Here is a 25,857-nt window from a genome sequence, read left to right on the forward strand (position 1 = left end):
AACCACATTTGAATAGTTAATTAATAATATTAGTGACTTTTCTGGCCAATGGTTTAAATTAGATTTTAGAAAAATCATGTTCAAATCATCATTGTATTGCATTGCCCTCTTCTTTGCACCACGCAATAAACACTACAGATTTTCCTATATATTATTTCATTTGTCAGGCTTTACAGAAAGATCCACTAAACTAATATTCAACATACATTTCAGATTTAGTGTTTTTCTAAAATCTAGGTGTATTTTTTAAAGGATTAAACATCTCCAGACCCTGACCGCTGTGTGAAATCAAGTTTCACAGGGTAATTTGCGGAACCCAACTAATTCCATTCAGCGTGGCCTATCTCTCCCTGTAAAACCTCCTTTTCTTACACTGCCTAATCCTTCAATGCAGAACAGTGATTACTGAACGGTCAAAGCTGGAAACAAGGCACTGACCTGCTTAGAAACCATCTTAAACCCACACACGCCAGGTTACCATACCAACTGGCCAGCCTGAAAGAGACAGATAGCTGGATTTGGCTGAGAGTGGCAGAGTCAAATCCTTCATCTAGCCCTCCCCTGATGCTCACAAGGCCATAGAAGACAAAACACAAACCTCCCCTGGTCCGTCTTGGTTAACACACAACCTGCCCACCCTCCCATGTGGAAATCCGAGTATCCAGCGCACCAGAAAGAAGCAAGAAGGTCGACCGTGTATCTCTTTCTTTGTGTGTTTGAGAAAGGGATGAGCGTCAACAACACAATTGGGCGGCAAGAGGCTTTCAGCGGTGCCACCCAGAGCCATTCTCCTCCAACTTTCAGCAGAATAGAGGGAGGAGGAAAAAGGGAAAATCCCTCCTTGATTATTATTCATGGTACCAATTGTCCATTCTGGATCTTCAGTTTCCCAACTCGTCATTCCATCTAGCAGCGCTGACAAGTGCCAATCAAAGAGTCGGTATCCAGGTCTCAGCGCTGTCCAAACGATTGAGGATTTGGCAAACAATGGCTTCCGAGCCCTAGCTGACAGTGGGAGAGAGACAATAGTGGCAAAGTGACTGTGTCAGTGTGTGGTCCTGTTTTAGGGCACAACGATCCTGCTTCGAACATGGCTAATCTCTCCTTCCCCATCTCTTTCATTCACGCCCTTAATCTGTTCACCAGCGCCTGGTGTCTTCCAGAACAATCCGCCCGGGTCAGTCCGGCTTAGGCCCTTGTTTTTGTCCGGGATGATGGCACATTCATGTCCCTCTGTGACATCTTCAGTTTCAGCTGAATGCTAAAGACTATAATAAACACTTGCAGGGGTCACCCGAGTGACCAGGAGAAGCAACAGTAGCCATTCCGTCACAAAAAGGGATTAGGACACCTATGAATTCATTACGAGCCGGGAGCACAAAAGAGTGGTCAGGGAGCCGACACTGGTGGGAATCGGGTCTGTGTCATGTGTCATTTTGAACAGTGACCGAAACACCTTTATTAGTGGGTGCAAGTCATGATTTGAAAATCAATAGTTTCTTTGAGCTGATGAATAACTGATGGTGTCTTGCAAAATCAAGACTCATCATATTATTTTTGTAAAGAAAAAAAAATCTAAATAAATACAAATACAAATAAGCAGACTATTGAAGCCTGACGTATGATGTAATAGTCAGATTTCTTTTGTAATGGGACAGTTTATTGAACCTTTAGACAAAATGTAAAGGTTTGCATATATGTTTTTTGTTGACAATACATCAGGCTTTTTTGTTTGGGCAGTTTGAGGCCCGAACTGAACAAAAAATAATAGTGTATATGTATAATATAGGATAATATGTAATATGTAGGATAATATGTATGATATAATATTTATGATATAATATTTAAATGCTTAGTGTTATAATAAAGCTCTGTACTTATTAATGTGGGGACAAACTTATACTGATGGTCTGATGTGAGGCCTTATGTATCTTATTCAATACTCTCATTTTAACATGATTTTTAAAAAGAAAAAATAAGAAAAATATGGATAATGATAAATGTACATGTTAATCTTGAAATATTAATACCAATATAAAAGCTATTCTTACAATTTAAAAACCAGTAAAGATTTTACAGCAAAAATACATGTTCCACAACCTGAATAGGGATGTTTTTACAATTATAATAAAAAGTTTGTGCTTGTCTAAACTTTGAATTAGATTTTATTAGATTTATTAGATTTTTCTGTAAATAATTCTTTGAACAAGTCGTTCCAAACCTGTATAACTTTCTTTGTATTCGAAGAACAGTCCATATAATGAAAGTAACCAGGGGTCCGAAACAACCATCATTATATACATTTTGTTTTCTTCTAAATTTCTTCTTTTATAGTCACAAAGAAAAGTCATATAGATTCAAAATGAACTGAGAGAGAGTAAATGATGACAGAATTTTCAATTTTGGTAAACTATCCCTTTAACGTTAGTGGTTTTTTTTTGACTTATTTTTGATTATCACAAGAGTCCCACTCAGTGATAATCCAAATGCTATTCTCAGCAGGAGGCTTTAATCTCATGTCCACTGTTTCAGTCACATTGAGGCCTTCAATACCTACTGGCCCTGGATTGACCTCGCACTGACCCCACATTAACCCTCTTCCCAGGAGTGACCATGTCTTTGGACTTTGAGGAGTGTAGTTGCTCTCAGACACACCCACCATCTCCTAGGTTACATGAGTAACATCTCTTTTGAGGTGAATTACTTTTATTTGCCCCTCTTAGTGAAATAACTTAACCCAAGGTCCCTTATTCATTTAGTTTTGGTTAGTTTCAAATGATTTTCAAATGACTTGGTGTGTAAAATGTGGAGTATAAAAAAAAAAAAATATATATATATATATATATATATATGAACAGTATTGTCAATACAATACCCCATTGGTATTATAGCAAAACCACTCACCTGTCAGCAAAGCACTGGGAGAGAGAGGTGACAAATAGAGCGGGACATTCTCATCTGGGGATTCACAACCTTGTGATGAAACAAAGCAAAACATTTTTTTAGATATAGTTATCTTTTATGGTTTTTCTTTTGTGAACAATAATTTACAGTGCAAAAGGTACAAGGACTACCCTTATAAGTAAAAGAATTTGTAAAAGAGTTTTGCCTAAACTATCCTTTTAAGCGCCTCAGAAGATTAAATAAATTCTCTAAATGTCCTTGAGACTTAGAATGGGTTGTTTTGGGGGCAACTTTGTGCCCTGCAGATATGCCAGTCTGAGCCACTAATGGAGGTGTATGACTGATCAAGTAACATGGGACATTACTCCCTCAACACATTGATGGATGTTGGTGATTAACATTATTCTTCAAAGCTTTGACAGATGCAGTATAGATGCAGTCATAACAGAATAGGCTTGAGCAGGATATTTCCAGTCTGGTTGAGGTTGCATCATGAGAACTAGGCTGAGAGTACATTAAAGATGCAGACTCTTAATTTTCTTTCTGGGCCCTTATTTCATTTATGTACATAAGATGGTCACACAGCAAAGACAAGCCTGGCACCAGGCAGCTGCCTCTGAGAGGGATTATGTGGCTTAACTGTACTGCACAAGGATACCAAACACTGACCTGGCAATGATGAGAGCTTCATGGAGGTGCACCTTAACTCTCTACACTCTTAGCAACATGCAGGTATTCATCCCTCAGGTGGACATTATGATAGAGCTTTCAGGTGTTCGTACACTGCTCACATGCAGGACATTTTTATTGATGTAGGGGTATTAAATTGAAAGATGTTAAATGTGATCACATAAAGCATATGAATTTTGGTCAAAATGGTCTCTCTTTTTTGGTGTAGGTTTAAAGGAATATTCTTGGTTCAATTCGATTTAAGCACAGTAACAGTATTTGTGGCATAATGTTGTAAACTTTTTTTTAATAAATAAATACAAAATTGAGGTTACGGTGAAGCACCTAATGGAAGTAAAATGGCCAATTTTTTGGAGGATTTAAAAGCAAAGCTTATAAATGTATTTAATAACTTGCTCTGTTCAAAATCTTGGGTTGAGTAAGAGTTTTTAAATTAACAGTTTTATATAGTAAGGATTCATTTAATTGATCAAAAATGAATAAATGTTGCTCTTTTTAACTTTCAAGGAAAAACATAAAAATTAAAAAAATAACAAATTAGTTATTTCAAAGTGTAATAATGTTTCATAGCATTGGTTTTTACTGTATTTTTGATCAAGTAATTGCAGCCTTGGTGAGACTGTGTAAAATCGGTGTATTATTTGATCTGTAAATCTGTCTAAATTATTATTTTTTTACAGTCGTTTTAGGGTTTATGATGTTATGTTGTAACGTTGTAAAATTGGACATAACTTTACACAAAAAAGGAGTAGTAAGTGATTTTTTTTTTCACATGTGGATCATGTGAACATGCATATTGTTCAGGTCTTGTGGCTTTACATTTGAAACCGTGAGTTTTTGAATGTTTCTGGATTGGCCATAATCATTTTCATTGTAAGTGCCTCACTGTCCTTTTTTAAAGAGAAGGAACGATGAGTCAAAATATTTTTTTGTGGTAATCAATTTAATGCCACAAATTGAGATGGAATATAACCTGGAATATTCCTTTAAGCAAACCATACACAATTGACTTCACGACTGTGTTCCCAAACAGAAGGCATCCACCTCCAAAAGCAATGACCACATTTATTGTGCTTTGTCTGCTCACTCTGAGGTCCAAGTAAATTATTTTATATGAAAATGAATATATTCAGTGGCTTCTCCCACTTTTCTTAGTGATATTTACTGCCAGTTTATCAGAAAGTAACGATTTTGTTCTTATTGACTCGCTGGATGGAAACTATGCTAATTCCAATTTTGTTAAATTCTCAACTTGGGTTTGAGCATTGTTAAGGTTTCCATCTGTCAGGTGTCAATTCTCAACTGTAATCAAATCCTTTATAACAGTTATGTGTTTGGTGGTGTGAGTGGTGGCACACCTTGGTCATCACAGGTGGTTTTTTCCGGGTTCCTTGAGCTGCTCTCAGACACCCTCGGGCTGAGAGAACAACAGGATGATGTCCTTGATACACTCCCCACACTGATGAGCTAAAAGCACAACAATTCACACAGACACAGGTTAGCACAAACAGGACAGAAGTGCATAACCACCAAATATGAATGTGTGTTTGCGGCCATGGCCCTGCTGTGCTACAAAGAAGCAGTGGCCTCCCTAGTGTTCACAGTAATCTGTCCTGGGGAAAATCTATTGTACTTAAACTTAATTGACGGCAGCTTACAACACATTCATGTTTAGGCCACCATACCCCTCCCCTGGCTTTCCTCCTTCCTTCATAAAAGAAAGATTAATGCCTCCATCCTTTTGCACCTGCATCCAATGCTTTGAGTCCTTGTACCCCTCGCTGACACTGTTTACCCCCTAAACCTTGCCCTCTGGCCCCACTGTGGCACATCCATGCCTTAAAATTCAGCCCTCTTATCAGCACGGCAAGTCAGAGAAGCCCAACTTTCTTTTCTATAAGCGACTGCACCTTTTTGTCGTCCGTAGTGACTTATTAGTCCCACACCTGCCGTCCAGCAGCGAGCAGAAATCCCCCAGTCGCCTCCATACAGGAACGACAGCCATAAAGTGGCTCATAGATTCCTCTGTGTGTGTGTTGAAATGGTTTTATGAGCGACATACTCACCCCGGGGCACTTTCTGCGTCCCTTGAAAGCTGCCAAAGAATCTTGGCTGCTGTTTCTGCCACTTAATGGTTTGCGGTTGTCGGGGACTGCAAATAGACACACACGGCTTGAAAACAAGGGCAGACCAAATATATACAAGTGCAAAAGAAATGCAAGAAGAGGGACGACAGTGAGTGATTGATGCCTTGTATTTGACATGACTGAAGGTCCATAATCCCTCTGCAAATACTGATAGAAATGGTGCCTCACAAATGAGCAAACAGCACCTGTCTACTCACAGCATGCCAGGTGCAGACACACCTAGCGAGGAGCCTGGCCTCCACGCGCTGCCGTGCATGTTTGTGCCAGACTTTAGAAACACATTAACACTATTTCAAAACACATCCGATCAAGATTGCACCCAGATCTGATCCGCCGCATGTGGCTTTCCTTTGTAGTGCCTTTATCTGTGGATTGCGCCTGAACAATGCACAATAGCCGCATCGCAGGAATACGTCCTGATAGGGGGGCCATTGCGACCAGACGTGTGGATGAACGGAGGTTTTGGGTTAATGATAAACTTTTTATCTTTATTAATATGACTTTTTCATAACTCCATAAAGCTTTTTTTTTTTTTTTTGAAGGAGCAACAAACCGCTGCAACTTTATGGCTTCAGTTAAGGACTTGTAGCCGCGCGCCCTGGAACAGATGAGAGGCATGCCGGCTTTGGTTCAAAGGTAACGACAACGGGGTCACACACATATACACAAATACAAAAAACACTACTCTCAAGGACGGCCAACAATCGGCACACCCGTAACGTTATTCCCCGACGCCCTCTCACAATTGCCAAATTTCCCCAACTCAAATCAACCGTTCCTCTTGGGATTTTTTGCCCCCCTCCTAACTGTTATTTTTCAAAGTTATTTAAAGGCAATCAAGGCGCTGTTGCTCTTGAATGTAAACATTGCAATCTGATGAGAGGTGATGGGGAGAGATAGCAGGGCCAATGTGTCTGCTACGGTCTTTTTACGCGCAAATACGCGCACAGAAAGGCAAGCTTATACGTGCACACACCCACACACAAACGGACGCAGACATTCACCGCTACACTGGACAGGTGCTTGGCAGCTTGCTATATGATATGTAATGTACCTGTGGACTGATAACATTGGGAAATGCCCGAGCTCCAGACTCTAAGGCCAGGTTCATATTCCTCTCCGTCCGGAGTTTGACACCATTCGAGACTTGGGATGGAACCTGGACTCTCGGATCCTCTTCGCTCCAATAGCAGGAGCTGCACACGGGACAAAGATCCCAGATCACCCGAATCACATCCCACAGTCAGTGCCGCAAGTCCAGGACTCAGATCTGTCAACATGCACATCAGTCAGAGCTAATTTGATGTGGAAGTTAAATAAAAACACAGTTTTTTGGAATCAGTAAAAGATAAATCAAAGATTTTTAAATGTTTTTGTCAAATCTGCAATAAATGTGGAAGAGTGATCTGAATTAGTGATAAAAAAATATATATATATAAAATCATTATCTTGAAAAAATGTTTTAATAAATTTAATAATTATTTTTAATTGTCAGATGCATATACAGTATCCAAAATAACCATAATGATCCCATTTTTATCACATTTTAAAAAGACATTCTCTCCCTTTGGGCTCTAACACATGCCTGCTGTTTTCTTTGTGACTAACTTACTGATGTAAATATTGTAAAATCATGATTTGTACCATATCTTTTTGGTGACAGTAATTGCTAATAACTGTAATATAATATAATATAATATAATTTAATTTAATTTAATTTAATTTAATTTAATATAATATAATATAATATAATATAATATAATATAATATAATATAATATAATATAATATAATATAATATAATATAATATAATATAATATAATATAATATTTAGGGCTTCAAGATTTAAACAAATGTCTTCCATATAAATTTTAAACAGACTGGTGTCATGTCAAGTGTTCCTGTGTCTAAAATCTAAATACTAGACATACCTTTCTTGTTTTTTTATTTTTCTTTTTTTTTAGGGAGTGCTAAGGATCACACTTTCATAATGTGTCATAAGGGTGCTGTTTTTGCGGTCACACCCTAGAAATGGGATCACTATCACTATAGGCCACATATGCAAATCTCCAACCCACACTATTGAGGTGTGGCAATTAGGGGAATTCACCCTACTGTCTCACTCTAACCATGAATCTCAGCACTTCAAACCTTATTTTTACAGACACACAGACAAATTTTTTACTGTTAACCAATCCCTTTCAGAGTTATGGCTTTATAAACAGGCCCTTAAGGTTCTGTTGTTGTCTATAGGTTCTATAGATGTAGCATCACTTATATGCTAGTCCACCAGTCAAGACGGGCAGCAAATTCTAGCCTCATTGTTCAATGGATATTGTTGAATTGTCACCAATCCATCAGGTGCGGCGAACTGTGTGATACTAACGACTAAATAGATACGCAAAGAAGTATAGCTCTTAATGCAGGTGCGTGAATTGTTGTCATCTATTTTAGAGTGATTGCAGTGTATTTTAAATATGAACTTGTTCTGTGAATCAGCCTCTTTCTGGAAAGATCATTCACCACTTTATTTTGAGTTAAAAAGAGTGGGCCCACACGCAACGTATTTTGATTTTTTTTTTTAATATATTTTGATTATAGTCTTTCTCTTCCACTTGATTTGTGTGTGTGTGTTTATAAATATATATATTATATTTAAGGTAACAATGCAATACATAATATAATATTATTGATATTTATAATATGACAATATCTGTAGTCTATATTGATTAAATTGGATGGGGGAAATTCTGCCCATACCCAGCTAGGAAAAAAATGATAAAAGCACTGTACATCTACTGAAGTGTTATTCTTGAACTGTGAATACATTGACTAAAACAGCAAAATAATAACAACAATAGCATCAAACAAAAAAGAGATTACCTTAGATAAAGTTTGATCAATATGTACATAAGGTACCAGGCAAAAATTATGACCTACTACTATTTTTTATGTTTTTGAGAGAAATTTCTTATGCTTATCAAGACTGCATTTATTTGATCAAAAATACATTTTAAAAAAATTATAATGATAATATTCAGCAAGGATGTGTTAAATAGACAAAAAGTGATAGTAAAGACATATTGTTATAAAAGAGATATATATGATGAGCATAAGATACTTTATTCAAAAACATAAAAAAATAGTTATGTGTCCAAACATTTGTATTGTGTAAGTAAAAATATGCAACATTTAAAATTAAATGTTGTATAAAAAACAAGCTTAGGGATCAAATTTGTCTTTTTATTGGGGATGGGGGCATCCAACATGAATTTTGCCTTGGGCCTCCTAATGTCTAGAACCGGCCCGGTTTGAATATCAGTTTTTGTCTTTTTTTTCCCTACAACTACTAGAAACAAATAGGACAATTTGACAATAGGACAACTTGTATAGAGGACAAGAGTATAGAGCTATGTATAAAATGCATGGATTACATTGCTCATATATTAAACCCTGTTAAAAAAGACCAGCTTAAACCAGCTAGTTTATGTTGGTTAGTTATGGTCTAGTCTGGTCGACCATTAGTGCACCAACATCCAAAACTCAACACATATGCTGGTTTTAGGAGACACATGTGAGATTACTCACTTTTTCATACAAATCTGAGAAATGGGAGTATTAAACAAAATTATCCATGAGCGAGATCTCATTTGAGATTTTTTTGAACATAATGACATGCATTACAGTGCAGCTGAACATGTTAGCCACCCCGAGGGAGCTAGAAAGGTGAGAGGGTCAGGTCAGGAGGTCAGGTCACACAGGCACCCGGAAACGCTTAACACCTTGTCAAGATTCAGGAGGAAATCCTATGGGGAAAATTCACTTAGGTAATGTTTCTGTCCCCCTCTCTTTCTTTTATTTTACACACTCAGCAATAATCCTCGGGACAGGGTGAAGAAAGGGGCTGTGTCTAATTGAAGGATTAGGTTTTTCACAACAACAAACAGATTTGAAATAATGTCTGCGGGGAGACAATGCCGTTAGTACACTGGCAAACAAAGTTTACACAGCGGCAAGTGATTTTAATTTCTTGGTCCTTACGATATTTGAGTTTTTTCCATGCCTGACAGCATAACTTATTTAGCAGTGACCATTTCTGCTGAAACAGAGAGTAAATAATTATGGCATGTTGAACAAGTTTTCAAATAAACGGGGTAATCGCTGTTCACAAGATTATTATAGACAATAAACTGATAACTTGGAAAGATTTAAACATGGAGCAACTTCTGTTTGTTACAGGCAAGTCAAAATTGACATTATGGAGAACTGTTATTAACAAAATGAAAAAGCAAAAGTGTTAATAGCTGTTATATTATATATAAAATATTATATTAAAATTTGGGGCCAGTGAGATTTTTTTTTTATTCAGAAAAACAAAATCAGCATTTTTAATTCCGCAAGGGTGGGTTAAAGTGACTAAAGGAAAATGTAATGTCAAAAGTGAAATAAACAAAGGTTGTTCTATTGGACATTCCATTGCTCATAGAAACATATCTCCTATATAATACCTTTTTTTTTTTTTTTTTACAATAATAAGAAATGTTTCTTGAGTGCCAAATCAGCATATTAGAATGCTTTCTGAAGGATCACATGACACTAAAGACTGGAGTATATTTATTTATGCAATCACAGGAATAAATTAGAAAAAAAATGCATTGTTGACTTAACGCAAAGTAAATCTTCCCAGTAATATTTAATCACTTCATTTTGTTCAGTGTAGTGACAATATAAAAAGCCTCTGTTTGAATTGTGTCCATGGCTTTGGCAGTATTACCTGTGGTAGGTGAGGATCGGTCAGTTTGACTCCCGGCTGGGTGGTCTGGAGACACACAGGAACTTGAGCGAGGGGCCAGATCATCCAGCTCAGCAAAGATATCAGACTGTGACCTGTTGGACAAGGAATCAGGGGTCCCTCCCAGTAAACTCTCATCTGAAACGGTCCAAGAACATGATAAGTAATTACAAACGCAATATACTGTGTAAACATCTCTTATGTGCTCATTTGAGGGATTTGCATTTTAGCCCAATGGACGTTTTAACCTATTTCCTCAGCTGTCAAACCAGAATAATGTTTGAATATTGCTCCAGGCTGAGTCCATGAGTCAAACCACCACCATCATTACACCCTCCCCTGTAGGGCTCTCTCAGTTCCAGAGAATGGCTTTTGGCCATAAGCTTCTGATATACAAGTGTAGATTAACTGATATACATAACGCTAACAGTCAGGTATAATTCATTTCTGTGCACAGCTATAGGTTATTTCTTATTCAATTCTCGTTTTAAACCCTAACAGACAAAAAACATATGCACACATTACACACACACACACACACACACACACACACACACACACACACACACACACACACACACACACACACACATATATATATATATATCAATATATCACACATATATATATATATCAAATAAGGCTTCCTTGTCTGTCTGCACTAAGACACACACACAGCTATTGTATGGGAGCATCCTTTGGCTTACCACTCACACACACAATAGAGAGACTTGACTGGACACTTCAGAACATATTGGTGCTGTCAAGCTCATCGTCATCTTCAGCCAAGTGCTTCTTGAGACAGTCTATGTGTCTGAGTGAGTGTGTGTGGGGTTTGTGTAAACCAGCCTATAGGTTAGATGAAGGCAGGCTCAGAAATGTATTGGTAAAATTACATTTACATTTACATCTACATGTCAGAGGTCGTTTGCTATATATATGTCAGAGGTCGCACGCCTCTGGAGCAACTAGGGTTTAAGTGTCTTGCTCAAGGACACATTGGTGTGTCACAGTGGATATATATATATATACATTACAGTTTTTTTCGATTGCTAAACGACAGTGAGCACAACTGGAGTCACATGTGCAAAACTCTAACTACAGTCTGCACAGCAGCAGTTCATGCGGACCAAACTCTAGTTTTTTTTTTCATTGCTTGAACACAGTTTTCAAAACTCTACACACTTATCCCATGACTTTAACCACAACCTGCAAAACACTGTGGATTTACAGCACTTTGTTCAAATGCTAACTCACTGCTGTCAAAACTGTGAACCACACATTCAAAATAGGAATAGATTTTAGCCTTGTGCCTTTCAAACACTGCTGATTGCAATTTCAGGATTAGCCCCTCAATTATTTGTTCGAATTACAGTATGTACGTTTAGTTTCTACCTTTTTTTTCTCATTACTGTAATTCTGTAAATTACTACAGACTATTGAAGCAAACTGCTAATTTTGCTTCAGAGAGAATGTCACTCTTTTCTTTGAAGAAATATGACTTTGTATGAAGTCACTGAAATTGTTCAAACTGTAAAGATGAAAAGTGAGTATTTTCTGTATTGGCGTTTGATGCTAGTGTTTTTCCTCTCAGTGTGTTCTGAGTGACAGTGTGTGTTATCTCAGTGAGGGTTGTGTGTAGTGTTTGGCTGCACTGAGCCTGTTTTGAGCCATGTGTTAAGAGTCGTGTTGCTTGGAATGAGTTTTGCAGGTGATTTGAACTGTTTAGCTCAGGTGACTGTTGGTAGTCCAGACTGTAGTTAGAGTTTTGCACATGTAGCTCCAGATGTGCTCACTGTCGTTTAGCAATCAAAAAAAACTGTAATAAAAAAAAATCTATTAATTACATAAAATATTTAATAATGTTCCATATCTACTCAAGGGTTAAGTGGCTTAGTAGCTGTCAAATATCAGCATTGCTGTGTAAAGAGAGTTGCTGTGTGTGTAGGAAGCCCCCTTTAAAAAACATAAAAGGTATTTGTAAGAAAGTTTAAAATAACTTTATATTTTGTTAAAATAAAAATAAAATGTCACACAAAAGATCAAACATTTGGAGTCAATAAGGTTTTTTAACGTTTCTGAAAGAAGCCCCCTTACCGAGGCATTTATAAAAAAAATATATAGTAAAACAGTAATATTGTGAAATAGTATTGCACTTTGTTTTCTATTTTAATATATTTCTAAATTAATTTGTCAGATGATCCTTTAGAAATCATTCAAATATGCTGATTTGGTGCTTAAGAGACATTCTCAAAGAGGAAAACCGTTTAATACTTTAATACAGTTTAATACTGTAATACATTTTTTTCAGGATTTTTTGATGAATGAAAAGGACATGATTCATTTGTATTATTATAAATGTACTCACTGTCACTTTTGATCAATTTCTTGATGAATCCTTGCTGAATAAAAGTATTAATTAAAAAAATAATAACTTACTGACCCCAAACATTTGAATATATACAGTATATTACTATATACAGTGTGTAAATACATAGTTATACTTCATATGACCCCAAGCCTTTGTGTGACACTTTTCTTTAACCAACTAGTAACTAGAAGTCATTTCTTTTGAGTGAAATTTGACCCTTATTCCAATTATTCTGTAGGTGCTAAAAATTTGAAAGTAGAAAATTATTTCAAACATTATCCAGCAGAAAATGAAAATGTTATAGTCAGAAAGTTTGCCACGTATGTGCCATATGTGTCTCTTTTTGTTTTTCCTTTGTCTACTCTCCTTTTTTCTCTCGTTGGCCACACAATATGGAGATTTTGAGGGCCAAGCAGTGTGTGTGTGTGTGTGTGTGTGTGTGGTATGGGTGTCTCAGTGAGGCCTGGGGGTCCCGCTTATTGTCAAGGACAGTTACACTCTTGAGATGGGGCTGAAAGAGGTCATTGTGGGGTCGGCCACTGACTGCTGGACCATAGCATGGGGGGTGACAGAAAGCTGGTCAGTTTTACAAAACAGACCCCTAGACTGGCCTATAGTGCTGTATACACACAACTGCACAAAGACAGACTTGAAGAAAGTTAGGAAAAGGTCACTGACGTCCCCCCAAGTGTCATTTTTTTGTCCCTCATTGCAATAAAGTAAATTACTAAACCGCGGCTCCACTTTCGAATCAGTGATATATTATCTGTCTGGCCCCATAAGTGTGCAAACAAGATGCTGATAGCTGCTATATCACTCCTCTGACAAAAAAAAAGCGAGAAAAGACGAAGAAATCTATCTGCATTTTCTGAATTGTTTGCTCTCTCTTTCATGAACTCTCAGTTAAAGTCAGATTTCAGTGCCCCAGCTCTTCATCTTACTGGGGATGGTAAATTAGCGCACGGAGGGCATCTAAGAGATACGCATTGTAGCTGAGGCTCGCTCACTGTTCACCCGTCAATGAGGCGGCGGTCAGCTCGGATTTATGACCACAGCTCCACACGTCTGCCTTTCAGGGGGAGGAGAGAATAGAGAGAGAAAAGAGGAAGAAAGAAGGGAACGCAGGAGGCTGAGGCTCAGAGGGGAGAACACGACGCAGCCGGCATCACCACCACCCCCTCGTCCCCCACAACGCCGCCCATTGTAAAGGCTTTGGCTGCTTTGAACTGGGGAATCAAACGGTACCAGTCTGATTCTCCATCAAAAGAACCCCCTCGCTTTCCCTCTGCTTTCAGTGAAGAGCAGAAGAGAAAAGCTCCGTGCCATATTTATGACTTAGTCGCTGTGTCGAGAAAGCCGAAGCTCATGGTCGTGGTGTAGGACTTTGATTTTCTTTTGTTCTCTTTCATGTCAGTGAACAGTGTACGTTGAACGTTCAGTTCTGTTTGGCCCAACTTGACCCCAGCGTGTGTGGATGACTATTCGAGACTCAATCTAATAAAGCATACAGTGTGTGTAGGTGTGTGTGTATGAGATCAGATTTTGCCATTCTTTCCGGGATGGAATTACTAAAAATGTCCCCAGAAGAATAGAAATCCTTGAGCCAAGTTCATGAATAGACTGAATACTGTCTTAATTAATAAAAAAATATATGAGAAATACTGCACATGCAAAATAAACTTTTTTTCACTTTTGTCATGTTTTACAGTAAAATAGTATGTACATTTTAAAACAGAAATCTGCTTGCAAAGAAAAATATTAAATGTTACACTGCATACAATATTATGATTGGCTTTCATAGAATATATATTTTAAAATAATAATAATAAAAAAAAAAAGTAATTCTCTTAACCTGGTAAGTTTGTATCTCTTGATTTAAGCACAATTTTGAATAGAATTCCGTGAGCTTTATTCTTTGAAAAAAGTGGGTCAGAAAATCATTAGAATTAGATTATATTTGGAAAAACAGATGTTTATATCCCATTAAACTCACCTTGCAGTTCATCTTGCTGTGGCATGATGGGAGGAAGCACAGGCCAGAGGTTCCATTCTGATCGACTGTCCGCTGTTGAGCATTCAACATTTGAGCATTTTTGTGACTGAATGCTCAAGCCAGATTGGCTGGATCCTGGGTGTCTGTGCACGGTTTCATATGTGGACTGTTGGTTTGCTGGGGTTTGCTGAGACTGAGGGGTTTTAGAGGTGTAAATTGGAGTGTCTGGCAAGCAGGTGGAAGGTGTTTCTTGTTTGCAGGAGGTGAGAGATCTAGAGAGATGTGCTTGAAGGGCATCCATTCGTGAGCTGGCCTGACTGTAACTTCCTGCAGAGCTACAGTGAAGCTCGGGGAGAGAAGTAGAGCAGCCCTCTTGATAATAATTATTCTGCTCAAGGTCAGAAGCATGGTTATCCTCATCATCTGTGTTATTGTCTTCACAATGGTCAACGCTGAAGTTCACTAGTAATATAAAGAGAATGCAGAGATATATCAATTAAGGATCTCTTGACTACATCATCTACAACCCGAATTCCGGAAAAGTTGGGACGTTTTTTAAATTTTAATAAAATGAAAACTAAAGGAATTTCAAATCACATGAGCCAATATTTTATTCACAATAGAACATAGATAACGTAGCAAATGTTTAAACTGAGAAATTTTACACTTTTATCCACTTAATTAGCTCATTTAAAATTTAATGCCTGCTACAGGTCTCAAAAGAGTTGGCACGGGGGCAACAAATGGCTAAAAAAGCAAGCAGTTTTGAAAAGATTCAGCTGGGAGAACATCTAGTGATTAATTAAGTTAATTGATATCAGGTCTGTAACATGATTAGCTATAAGAGCTTTGTCTTAGAGAAGCAGAGTCTCTCAGAAGTAAAGATGGGCAGAGGCTCTCCAATCTGTGAAAGACTGCGTAAAAAAATTGTGGAAAACTTTAAAAACAATGTTCCTCAACGTCAAATTGCAAAGGCTTTGCAAATCTCATCATCTACAGTGCATAACATCATCAAAAGATTCAGAGAAACTGGAGAAATCTCTGTGCGTAAGGGACAAGGCCGGAGACCTTTATTGGATGCCCGTGGTCTTCGGGCTCTCAGACGACACTGCATCACTCATCGGCATGATTGTGTCAATGACATTACTAAATGGGCCCAGGAATACTTTCAGAAACCACTGTCGGTAAACACAATCCACCGTGCCATCAGCAGATGCCAACTAAAGCTCTATCATGCAAAAAGGAAGCCATATGTGAACATGGTCCAGAAGCGCCGTCGTGTCCTGTGGGCCAAGGCTCATTTAAAATGGACTATTTCAAAGTGGAATAGTGTTTTATGGTCAGACGAGTCCAAATTTGACATTCTTGTTGGAAATCACGGACGCCGTGTCCTCCGGGCTAAAGAGGAGGGAGACCTTCCAGCATGTTATCAGCGTTCAGTTCAAAAGCCAGCATCTCTGATGGTATGGGGGTGCATAAGTGCATACGGTATGGGCAGCTTGCATGTTTTGGAAGGCTCTGTGAATGCTGAAAGGTATATAAAGGTTTTAGAGCAACATATGCTTCCCTCCAAACAACGTCTATTTCAGGGAAGGCCTTGTTTATTTCAGCAGGACAATGCAAAACCACATACTGCAGCTATAACAACAGCATGGCTTCGTCGTAGAAGAGTCTGGGTGCTAACCTGGCCTGCCTGCAGTCCAGATCTTTCACCTATAGAGAACATTTGGCGCATCATTAAACGAAATATACGTCAAAGACGACCACGAACTCTTCAGCAGCTGGAAATCTATATAAGGCAAGAATGGGACCAAATTCCAACAGCAAAACTCCAGCAACTCATAGCCTCAATGCCCAGACGTCTTCAAACTGTTTTGAAAAGAAAAGGAGATGCTACACCATGGTAAACATGCCCCGTCCCAACTATTTTGAGACCTGTAGCAGAAATCAAAATTGAAATGAGCTCATTTTGTGCATAAAATTGTAAACTTTCTCAGTTTAAACATTTGCTATGTCATCTATGTTCTATTGTGAATAAAATATTGGCTCATGTGATTTGAAAGTCTTTTAGTTTTCATTTTATTAAAATTTAAAAAACGTCCCAACTTTTCCGGAATTCGGGTTGTACAATTTCATTTTAATATGGATGATAACCAAGTGTTAAAGGAGAATAATGTACCTGACAGGGCATCTGAGAAGCTACTGTTCAGGTCAGTGCTACGGCTGAACTGGCTTGATGAAGGCCCACTAAAATCAGAAAGAGAATTTGGGGTCACAGATGAACTTGGTGTGCCTGGAGTGACTGGGCTACTTGGAGTACTTTGGGTGCCAGGAGTAGTTGGGGTGGCTGCAATGCTTGGGGTTGTCGGGGTGGACAGAGTTGTTGGGGTCATTGTCTCCTCTTCACCCGTTTCATGGTGCCCTTGATTCAGATTTTGTGGAGCAGAGCATGCATCCTCTTCCTCATCTTTAAGTTGTAAGTGTGGATTGGAGGTTTGGGATTTCTGAGGGTGATCAACAAATTTGAGCGTCAGAGAAGGACTTGATGGGGGTTCTGGAGAAGCTCTACTTGGATTAGGGCAGCCAGGTACATGTGGTAGAACCACACTGAAATGACTCCTGTTGGAATGATCCACATTTTGGTTCCTCCTGACATCTGACAAAAAAGAGGTTGAGATCTGTTCAAATAATGTGGATATGTGGACAGCAGGGATTCAGATACAATTACTAGAAGTATCCAATTCTGCTCCTGTAGGGTCACCTTACTGCAGAGTTTAGTTTTAACCTGCTTTAGCACACCTAACTGGAAGTTTCTAGAAACCCTTAAGACCTAGATTAGTTGGGTTTAGATCTGGAGCTGAACTCTGCAAGAAGGTGGTCCTCTAAGAGTAGGATTGGAAACCACTGGCCAAAGTGGGGGATTACATCTGGGTCAAGGTTAGGGTCACATCACAGCATGAGGTTGGGGGAATCTTTAGTCACAAATGCAAATGAGAAAGGGCATCGCAAATGCACAAGAGCAGAAATCCTTCACTAAACAAACCATACCGCAACAGAGCACCCAGTCTGCAGCTGTCTCATGTAGAGAAGAACAGGACACACTCACGTTCATCCAAACACACACACACACACACACACAGGCTTAATGACAGACATTGTTTGGGCACACACAAAAAGAGGTCCTGAATAATTAACATGGGGGTCCAGCATGAGGGTCAGACGGAAAGCGTATTCGTCATCATTTACAGCTAAAAAGGAGAGGTGAGAGGCAAAGGCCACCCAGCCCAATAACGGATGCTGCGCTACTCCACTGAGCCTCAGAGCAAACAGTCTTTTGCCTGTTGTGGGCCCCTGGTTCCTAACAAGGGCCCCAAACACCCTCCTTCCCCTCGAAAACTCTGCCCCTCTGCAGGAGCAGCTGTCCAGTTCCCAGCTCAGTATACAGAGTGACTCTAAGATATGATAATTACCACTTGCAACCACTATATGAAGGAACTCATTCTCATAATTGGGATTAGACACCCCATATAGCTAATTATGGATGCAATGACAGCAAAGCAAACAAATGAGCCAAGCCTGACTCTTTCTTCAATGGCTCTTGATGCTGATGCCTGCTAGGAGAGAATTACAGAGAGTTTCCTCTCGCATGATGTGTAGTGCGCATTGCTGGTGTTTTTCTCTCTGAAGAAACAAAAATGACATATGATATTTTGGTGCAGTTGCCCAGTTATGTCAAAGGGTTCAAAGGTTTCTAAAAGTTTCTAAGGGCCACAATTCAATGGTTCCAGGACCATGTTTTCGGGTGGGCCCCATAACCACTGAGCTATCTATCTATCTATCTATCTATCTATCTATCTATCTATCTATCTATCTATCTATCTATCTATCTATCTATCTATCTATCTATCTATCTATCTATCTATCTATCTATCTATCTATCTATCTAGCTAGCTAGCTAGCTAGCTAGCTAGCTAGCTAGCTATCCAGCCAGGTTGACAGCTTCGAGCTGTAGATATTTGTTGTATTTGGTCATCAAATTAAAGCAAAAAAACCTACACCAATAGACTAACCGTCTCTCGCTCTCATCCCTTATCGTTTGTTTTCCCCCAGGCCAGTATGTTGTGAGTCCCCCAGCAGGGGCCTGTGTTGAAGCAGACCAGAGGCCCCTACACAATACGCTCTTGTTCCACTCAGTCTGTGTCACTGAGGAGTCAGAGGACAGAACAGCGAGAGAAAAGGATTGAGTGAGGGGAAAGAGAAAAAGAGAGAGAGAGGCTGGAAAGCACATAGCTGCACTGCTGTTCTTACAATACCACTGCCTGGTCCATCTGTCACAGTCTCACAAACACACACACACAAAATCTATGTGTGTAAACGACATGTGTCATATCGCACTGTTGTGGCCTCACCCCCCTGCTCTCCTTGGGGAGCTAAAGGCAGGTCGGGGTTGATTGTTAGAGTCTCTGAGCACCATATGGCTGTATAATTAGTTTTGGCCTGTGATGTAGAGTAATGCTCCCATCTCTGTTGACTTCCAAGCTTGCTTTGAAAGACATGGATGTGATGCACGTTAATGACCGATCTTATCCAAATACCTTCACACCACAGCACTGAGGCTTAATAGAAGTAGCAGGCCACCAGGAGGGCGGCGCCACAGTGAACATGCATATATGAGCTTAAATGGATGCATTTAGATTTATACTTGTTTCTTAACACAGTAGCTCAGTTTCAGATCATTTATTTAATTTGAGGAAGACATGGTACACTGTGTCGAGCTATAAAAATTAAATGTTTTGGTGAGGAAGATCATTTCAAAACTGAATGATAATTACTGTTATCATGTTATAATATAAATAAGGGATACACTGATGTGACAATGATAATACTGATCAATACCTTAATCATTATTTTCAAGTAATGTAAAATGTATATACTTTTAAATGTATATATTGATTGAAAAAAATGATTTATTTAAATATTACATGTGAATTTAGGCAACACAACATTATATTTTAATGTATAGAATGAAAACGGATGTTAATTTTGAGATTTTCTAAAATATTTTGTTGTTTCCTTTTTTTTAAAGATTACCTTTAAATAAGCAAAGTTGGTGTCAATGGTAATATAAATGGGAAAATTTACAATTATATGAATAAATAATAAAATATTCATTAGTAAATGAAATGGCCGATAACGGTAAATTTAAGCAACAACAACAACAATCTAATAACTAATAACGACTGATTTAATTAAGAAGCTGAAATAATGACTGATATATGACGCTGTTCTTCCTTTTTTATTTTCATTGACAGTTTGTTAGGACTATATATCATTACTAACCTGGACATCTTTGGGGTTGTGGAGCACTCTGCTGTCGTTGTTTTTGCCCCAGATGATTAGGCCCTGGTCTGGGAAGCATGTTTAGGAAATGTGGGTTTCTGAAATGGTCAGGCCAGGCCTCCATATGAGCATGAAAACGAGAACACAAGGGTGGAGGGCATTTCTCACGTTTGATTACCTGAAGAGAATAAAAAATAAAATAAATGATTATTATATATATATATATATATATATATATATAAAACATTTGGAAAGTCATTGCACTGGTTCAGCCTAGCTTGAATAAGCACCTCACTGCAGTGCCCCCTAGTGTTGACTTATTGAACTGGTTATTCAATATTCCCTTTCATTGTGACACATACATTTTCCATTCTTGCTGCACGGCTGGTCCTCTTTCAGTTAAGTTAATGAATTTAGAACAACAAGAAAGCAAGGAGCAGCAGTTGGTCGATATTGATATTTAGAAAGGTTAATTTGTTTGCCCTTTGCCTATTGGCTAGCAACAACCAGCTAGCAAACATGCATCCTCAGGCTAATTCACTTCCTATGATTTGTACTGACGCATAACGTACATTTTTACGGGAATTTGAACAGAGTTCTTAATAGTTCTCTGTGTTTGTGTATGTGCTCGCACACTTTCTCTTTGCTTTGTGTGGCCAGATGGGTGCTACACTGCTTATAACTTGTCAGAGAGCAAGTTTTAACCTGTCCAGTGCTACAGTGCAATGTTAACAAGCACAAATACACACAAGTCTTGATGTCTTCTTTATCCCTTTGCAGTTGACTGACAGTAAATTGCTGAGTAAACATGGCTATGTCTGAGCTGACAATGTTATCAAAGGGGACATGTGCTCCCTGTTCCCTGCATTATTGGTGCTCAGAGCGGTGACCCGAAACCGTTTTACACTCTCTCTCTGACACTAATGAAAAACCTCTCCTATGATACAAACAGATCTTTCGCACCTTTTATCTCCCTTCAGTCATTATTTCATTCATTTGATCTCTCTTTCTGTCCTCCTGTCCCAACACATCTGTCTTGAATGCCTGAAAGGGATCCCTATGTCCATTACCTTTTTATCATGTTGTTAAGGTGAGTGAAACATGCAATCTTAATGTTTAGGATCACTAAAGCCCATAATTGCAGTAACACCACCACACAATTTGGGGAAATAATTGAATTGTGCTCGTTTCTCTGATCAACACTGGGATTTAATCAACTGTGTTAAAAGAAAATAACTAACAGTTTGCTTTGCTTGTTTGTAGGGTTGCACAATTTGGCTTAACATGTTTTAGGTTATTTATTTAGATTATTCGTATCAATATAATTGTACTTCTATTACTTCTACTACTAAATAATAATAGAAAAAATAATACATTTACTGTATGTTATTGCTTAAAAAATATAAATCAAAATAAGAAATATTTAAGACTATAATAAAATAACACAAACAATCAAATTCCTTTTCTTCTTAATAATAATAATAATAATATATTTTTATTATTATTACTAAATAGAAATATTAAAATAATAATAATTATATATATATATATATACGCAGGGCAACAACTCCATTAATGCAGTTATGCCCTAAAATTTAAGAAACTCCTGTATGAGTTTTTGTCGATATATATAAGCGATATATCACATGAGCAGTGAGAGCAGCATCACACGAGTGCTGTTTGTCCCGAATATATTGAGTGCAAATGTGATTTATACAACAGTTCAGTAAAGAAGTTAATATTGTTATATTTTAAACACAATAGTGTCTGTTTTTGCTCAGTTTTGCCAACAAAAACATTACCTATATAAAGCCACAACAGAATTGTTATGCATCTCAGAGCAACACAGTGATGTTTAGTTTCTGAATGATTTGCGTTCTGAACGAATCATGTGAATCAATGATTCAAAGGCCCATTCACACAGAACCTGTGTCTCATTTAGAAGACTTCACACCATACAGAGGTCGCATTCGAAGGCTGTATATGTCATTGAGCCAGTCTCATTTCAGGGCTCTCCTAATGCAACCTTCGAATGCAACCTTCTTTCACAGGAAAAACAGATAAACTTTGATCTTAATATCCTCTTCTTTTTTATCCTCTTCCTTTTTCTTTTTTCAAATTACTTTCCAAATTTAGAAAAAAATTCCTTTGTCAATTTCATTTTTCATTTTTATTTAAGTATTGTGTGAGCGCAACAACGCTGTAAATGTGTTGGCATAGCAATGTGATACTTCCTGTTTCCTTTTTTCTGCCCATCCTATGAAGGCAATCTCGGCCCTGTCCCAAATGGCACACTAAACCCTTTCGGTCTCCCTCTGAGTCAGCACTTTTATGACGTAAAGCATCTTTGACTGTCAGGTAGAAGTCTGCTGCGGAGTTGCCCCAGTGCAGGGTCGTCAGAAGTGTGGATCACGAGTGGATAACGGCCGCAAAGCACCCTTCTGAGTGATAAAATGACAAATGGGACACCCTACGGCCCGTGGACGTAAAGGACACGCGCAGGCAGGGGCCATTGTAAGTCTGTAAGACCGCAAGTGTACATGAAGTGTTCCATTTGGGACAGGGCCCAAAAAAAAAAAAAAATTTGCAGCTTGCCTTCCTGTGGCCACCCTCTTTTCTATGCACTATTTGTAATGTCTACTTAATACTTTCTAATTTAACAAAAAAAATAATAATAATAATTCAGTAAAGCGTATATTCAGAATTTGGTAAAATAGCTTTTTTTCATGCTTCTTTGGTTTGAAATGAATTGCAAAATGTACTCAGACACTTTACTTCCATCTTGGAACACTTTTAAATGTCTTACATGAGTATTTGTAGTACTGTTATTTTGTGAATCGTTTTGTGTGCCTTCTTTACCGGGACTTTCTGAAAGAAGCGATTGTAATATCTCAATGGAATTTTTCTGGCTTAATATAGGAAATAAAGCAGATGCATGAGTGAGTTTGTGTAGAGCAGCATTTACTGCAAATTGAGTCACTGAGCTGCTCATGTGTAAAAGAACGCAGTGTCGCGCATCGCTCTGAAACATGCAGCGCATACATTTGCGGTATTTGATGAAATCGCAGCCTTCATGATTGTAGTTTTATTTCAATTAATAGTGGAACCCATACTTTTTTTCTAAGTAACACAGTTTGTGCTATGGACAATATGCCAGTTCCAGTGAGTTTCACTCAGACAGACACTTCAGAGAATGTAAAAATTAGGCCCTAATTTAGTCACACGTCTCTCAAAATACCCAAAACCAACTGTCAGGCATCATCTCCGACCCCAACCTGAAAGCAATGAAAGCGAAGCATTTACTTGCAGAAGCTGTTTGGAGTCATCTGAGAGTGGCATTGTATATTAAACGCAGAGTGTCTTTGACCTTGTAATGGTGATTGTAGCCCCATGTCGGGCCTGAGGGTCCTCTGCCCCAGTGTGTGGGCTCTTCAGAGGCCTACAGGAAATGACATGACCCCCTGGCGTCAGGCAGGCCGCACTGCGGCACACACACGCACACCGCCTGTACTAATGTTATTAACCTCGAGTGTTCGTGCCGGACAGCCTTCTGATGGAGATGGGCCAACGTAGGCTTGTGAATGTAGGGAGTCTGTAAACCAGTCCCAGATGGCCTGTCCCAAGAAGAGGCCTGCATATACTCCTCAGCCTCTTCACAAACACACGTACACATACACACGCATGCCTAATAGCAGTGCCTCTATGTGAACCCTCCGCCGGGGGGAGACGAAGCGATCAGGGCCCAAACAGAAGTGTGTCTCTGTGCCTCTGTCTGCAGGGGAACAGAGGATTCCTCTCAAAAAGGCCTGACGTCTAAGAAAGCCAGGCTTAGCGCTAACAAGGTTAAACCCTGCTGAAAAAGAGTGACTTTTTCAATCAGCCAGATTTGTGTTTCTGCCTGCGCTGTAATTAGCTTTGCTCCGGGATGGGGGGATGAGGAAGAGAGGAGCGGTGGAGAGGAGGGGAAGAGATGACAGTGGGGAGCATTGTGGAGTCTCTAGGATTGGGAGGACCAAATCTGATTAGCCGCTCGTGTCAGAAGCCAGGCTCAGATGCAGCTTAGCATTCTGAGCAACTTTTTACTTTCTGTCCCGGCAGACAATGAGGCTACTTTTTTGATCTCCTCTATCTCTCTTCACCACTTCACCTTCTCTTTTAAACTTTCTGCCCTGTGCAAAACAGCTCGTCCCATCATGCAGAATACAGAGCAGGCAACCTTGAATGCTCTTCAAGTATATAGGCTGAAGCTGTGCTTAATTTTGTACCTTTGATAGTTATGTTGTTAAGACACACACATTGTGAAAAAAATCTGAATGTAGTTGCACTTTCAGCATTTGCTTGTAAAAATTATATTTTTTTCTATCATAATTTACTTACAGTACAGACCAAAAAATTTGGACACACCTTCTCATTCAAAGAGTTTTCTTTATTTTCATGACTATGAAAATTGTAGATTCACACTGAAGGCATCAAAACTATGAATTAACACATGTGGAATTATATATGGAATTATATACATAACAAAAAAGTGTGAAACAACTGAAAATATGTCATATTCTAGGTTCTTCAAAGTAGCCACCTTTTGATTTGATTACTGCTTTGCACACTCTTGGCATTCTCTTGATGAGCTTCAAGAGGTAGTCACCTGAAATGGTCTTCCAACAGTCTTGAAGGAGTTCCCCGAGAGATGCTTAGCACTTGTTGGCCCTTTTGCGTTCTGTCTGTGGTCCAGCTCACCCCTAAACCATCTCGATTGGGTTCAGGTCCGGTGACTGTGGAGGCGCAGCACCCCATTACTCTCCTTCTTGGTCAAATAGCCCTTGATGCCTTCAGTGTGACTCTACAATTTTCATAGTCATGAAAATAAAGAAAACTCTTTGAATGAGAAGGTGTGTCCAAACTTTTGGTCTGTACTGTATGTCAACAAGCTTGTATGACTTCCTATGTAAGTGTAAAATAACTGAAATGATGACCAATCAAAAGAAGACAATTATGATGCTACAAAAGATTTCTATTTCTATTAAGAAATGCTGGAGGAAATTCAAAAATTCCATAACAGGAATGCATTAAAATATACTGAAATAGAAAATAGTTATTTTAAATTGTAATAATTTCTGACAATATTGCCACTTTACTGTATTTGTGTTAAAGTTAATTAGAAAAAAATAGAGAAATGTTTGATTTTTTTAATGTGTAACAACCCCACAATTTAGCACTATAAATATAGTATAATGCTAAATCTTGGGGTTGTTAAACATTAAAAAATCAAATACTTGGTATATTTTTTAGAATTAACATGTTTTCTGAAGGGCTGTTGTTAGGCTGGTTAATTAATTATTTGTTTATGTGTGTATGTATATATATATATATATATATATATACATTATTTTTGATTATTAATCTGGAGTAGTAAAAAAAAAATAAAGTAAAAAAAAAAATATCACAAAAACAAATCACCTTTAAACTCCAAACAGTATGTTTCACTGTTCCAGAGTCAGAATTGTACTCTCTTATTGAGTACTAACACAGTCAAGTCATTGTGTCCCGATTGGATGCCTGTGTAGTTTGATTGCAGCTTGCCTTCCTGTGGCCACCCTCTTTTCTATGCACACAAAAATGG

The 25,857-nt window shown here is 38.4% G+C and overlaps 1 protein-coding gene across 1 annotated transcript in view; it reads right to left on the reverse strand.

Moving 5' to 3' along the window:
- LOC132105793 (mucin-2) overlaps positions 1-25,857 on the reverse strand; it is a 49,361-nt gene that overhangs the window by 16,835 nt on the left and 6,669 nt on the right. The window contains exons 3-10 of the mRNA XM_059511199.1: positions 20,238-20,415; positions 17,077-17,553; positions 14,898-15,359; positions 10,516-10,671; positions 6,796-7,011; positions 5,661-5,746; positions 4,953-5,061; positions 2,905-2,973 (exon numbers count right to left, since the gene is read on the reverse strand). Coding sequence (XP_059367182.1) covers positions 2,905-2,973; positions 4,953-5,061; positions 5,661-5,746; positions 6,796-7,011; positions 10,516-10,671; positions 14,898-15,359; positions 17,077-17,553; positions 20,238-20,415 — 1,753 coding nt within the window. The remainder of the gene's footprint in view (positions 1-2,904; positions 2,974-4,952; positions 5,062-5,660; positions 5,747-6,795; positions 7,012-10,515; positions 10,672-14,897; positions 15,360-17,076; positions 17,554-20,237; positions 20,416-25,857) is intronic.

This window comes from Carassius carassius, chromosome 26, assembly GCF_963082965.1.
Source record: "Carassius carassius chromosome 26, fCarCar2.1, whole genome shotgun sequence".
Lineage (NCBI taxonomy): Eukaryota > Metazoa > Chordata > Actinopteri > Cypriniformes > Cyprinidae > Carassius > Carassius carassius.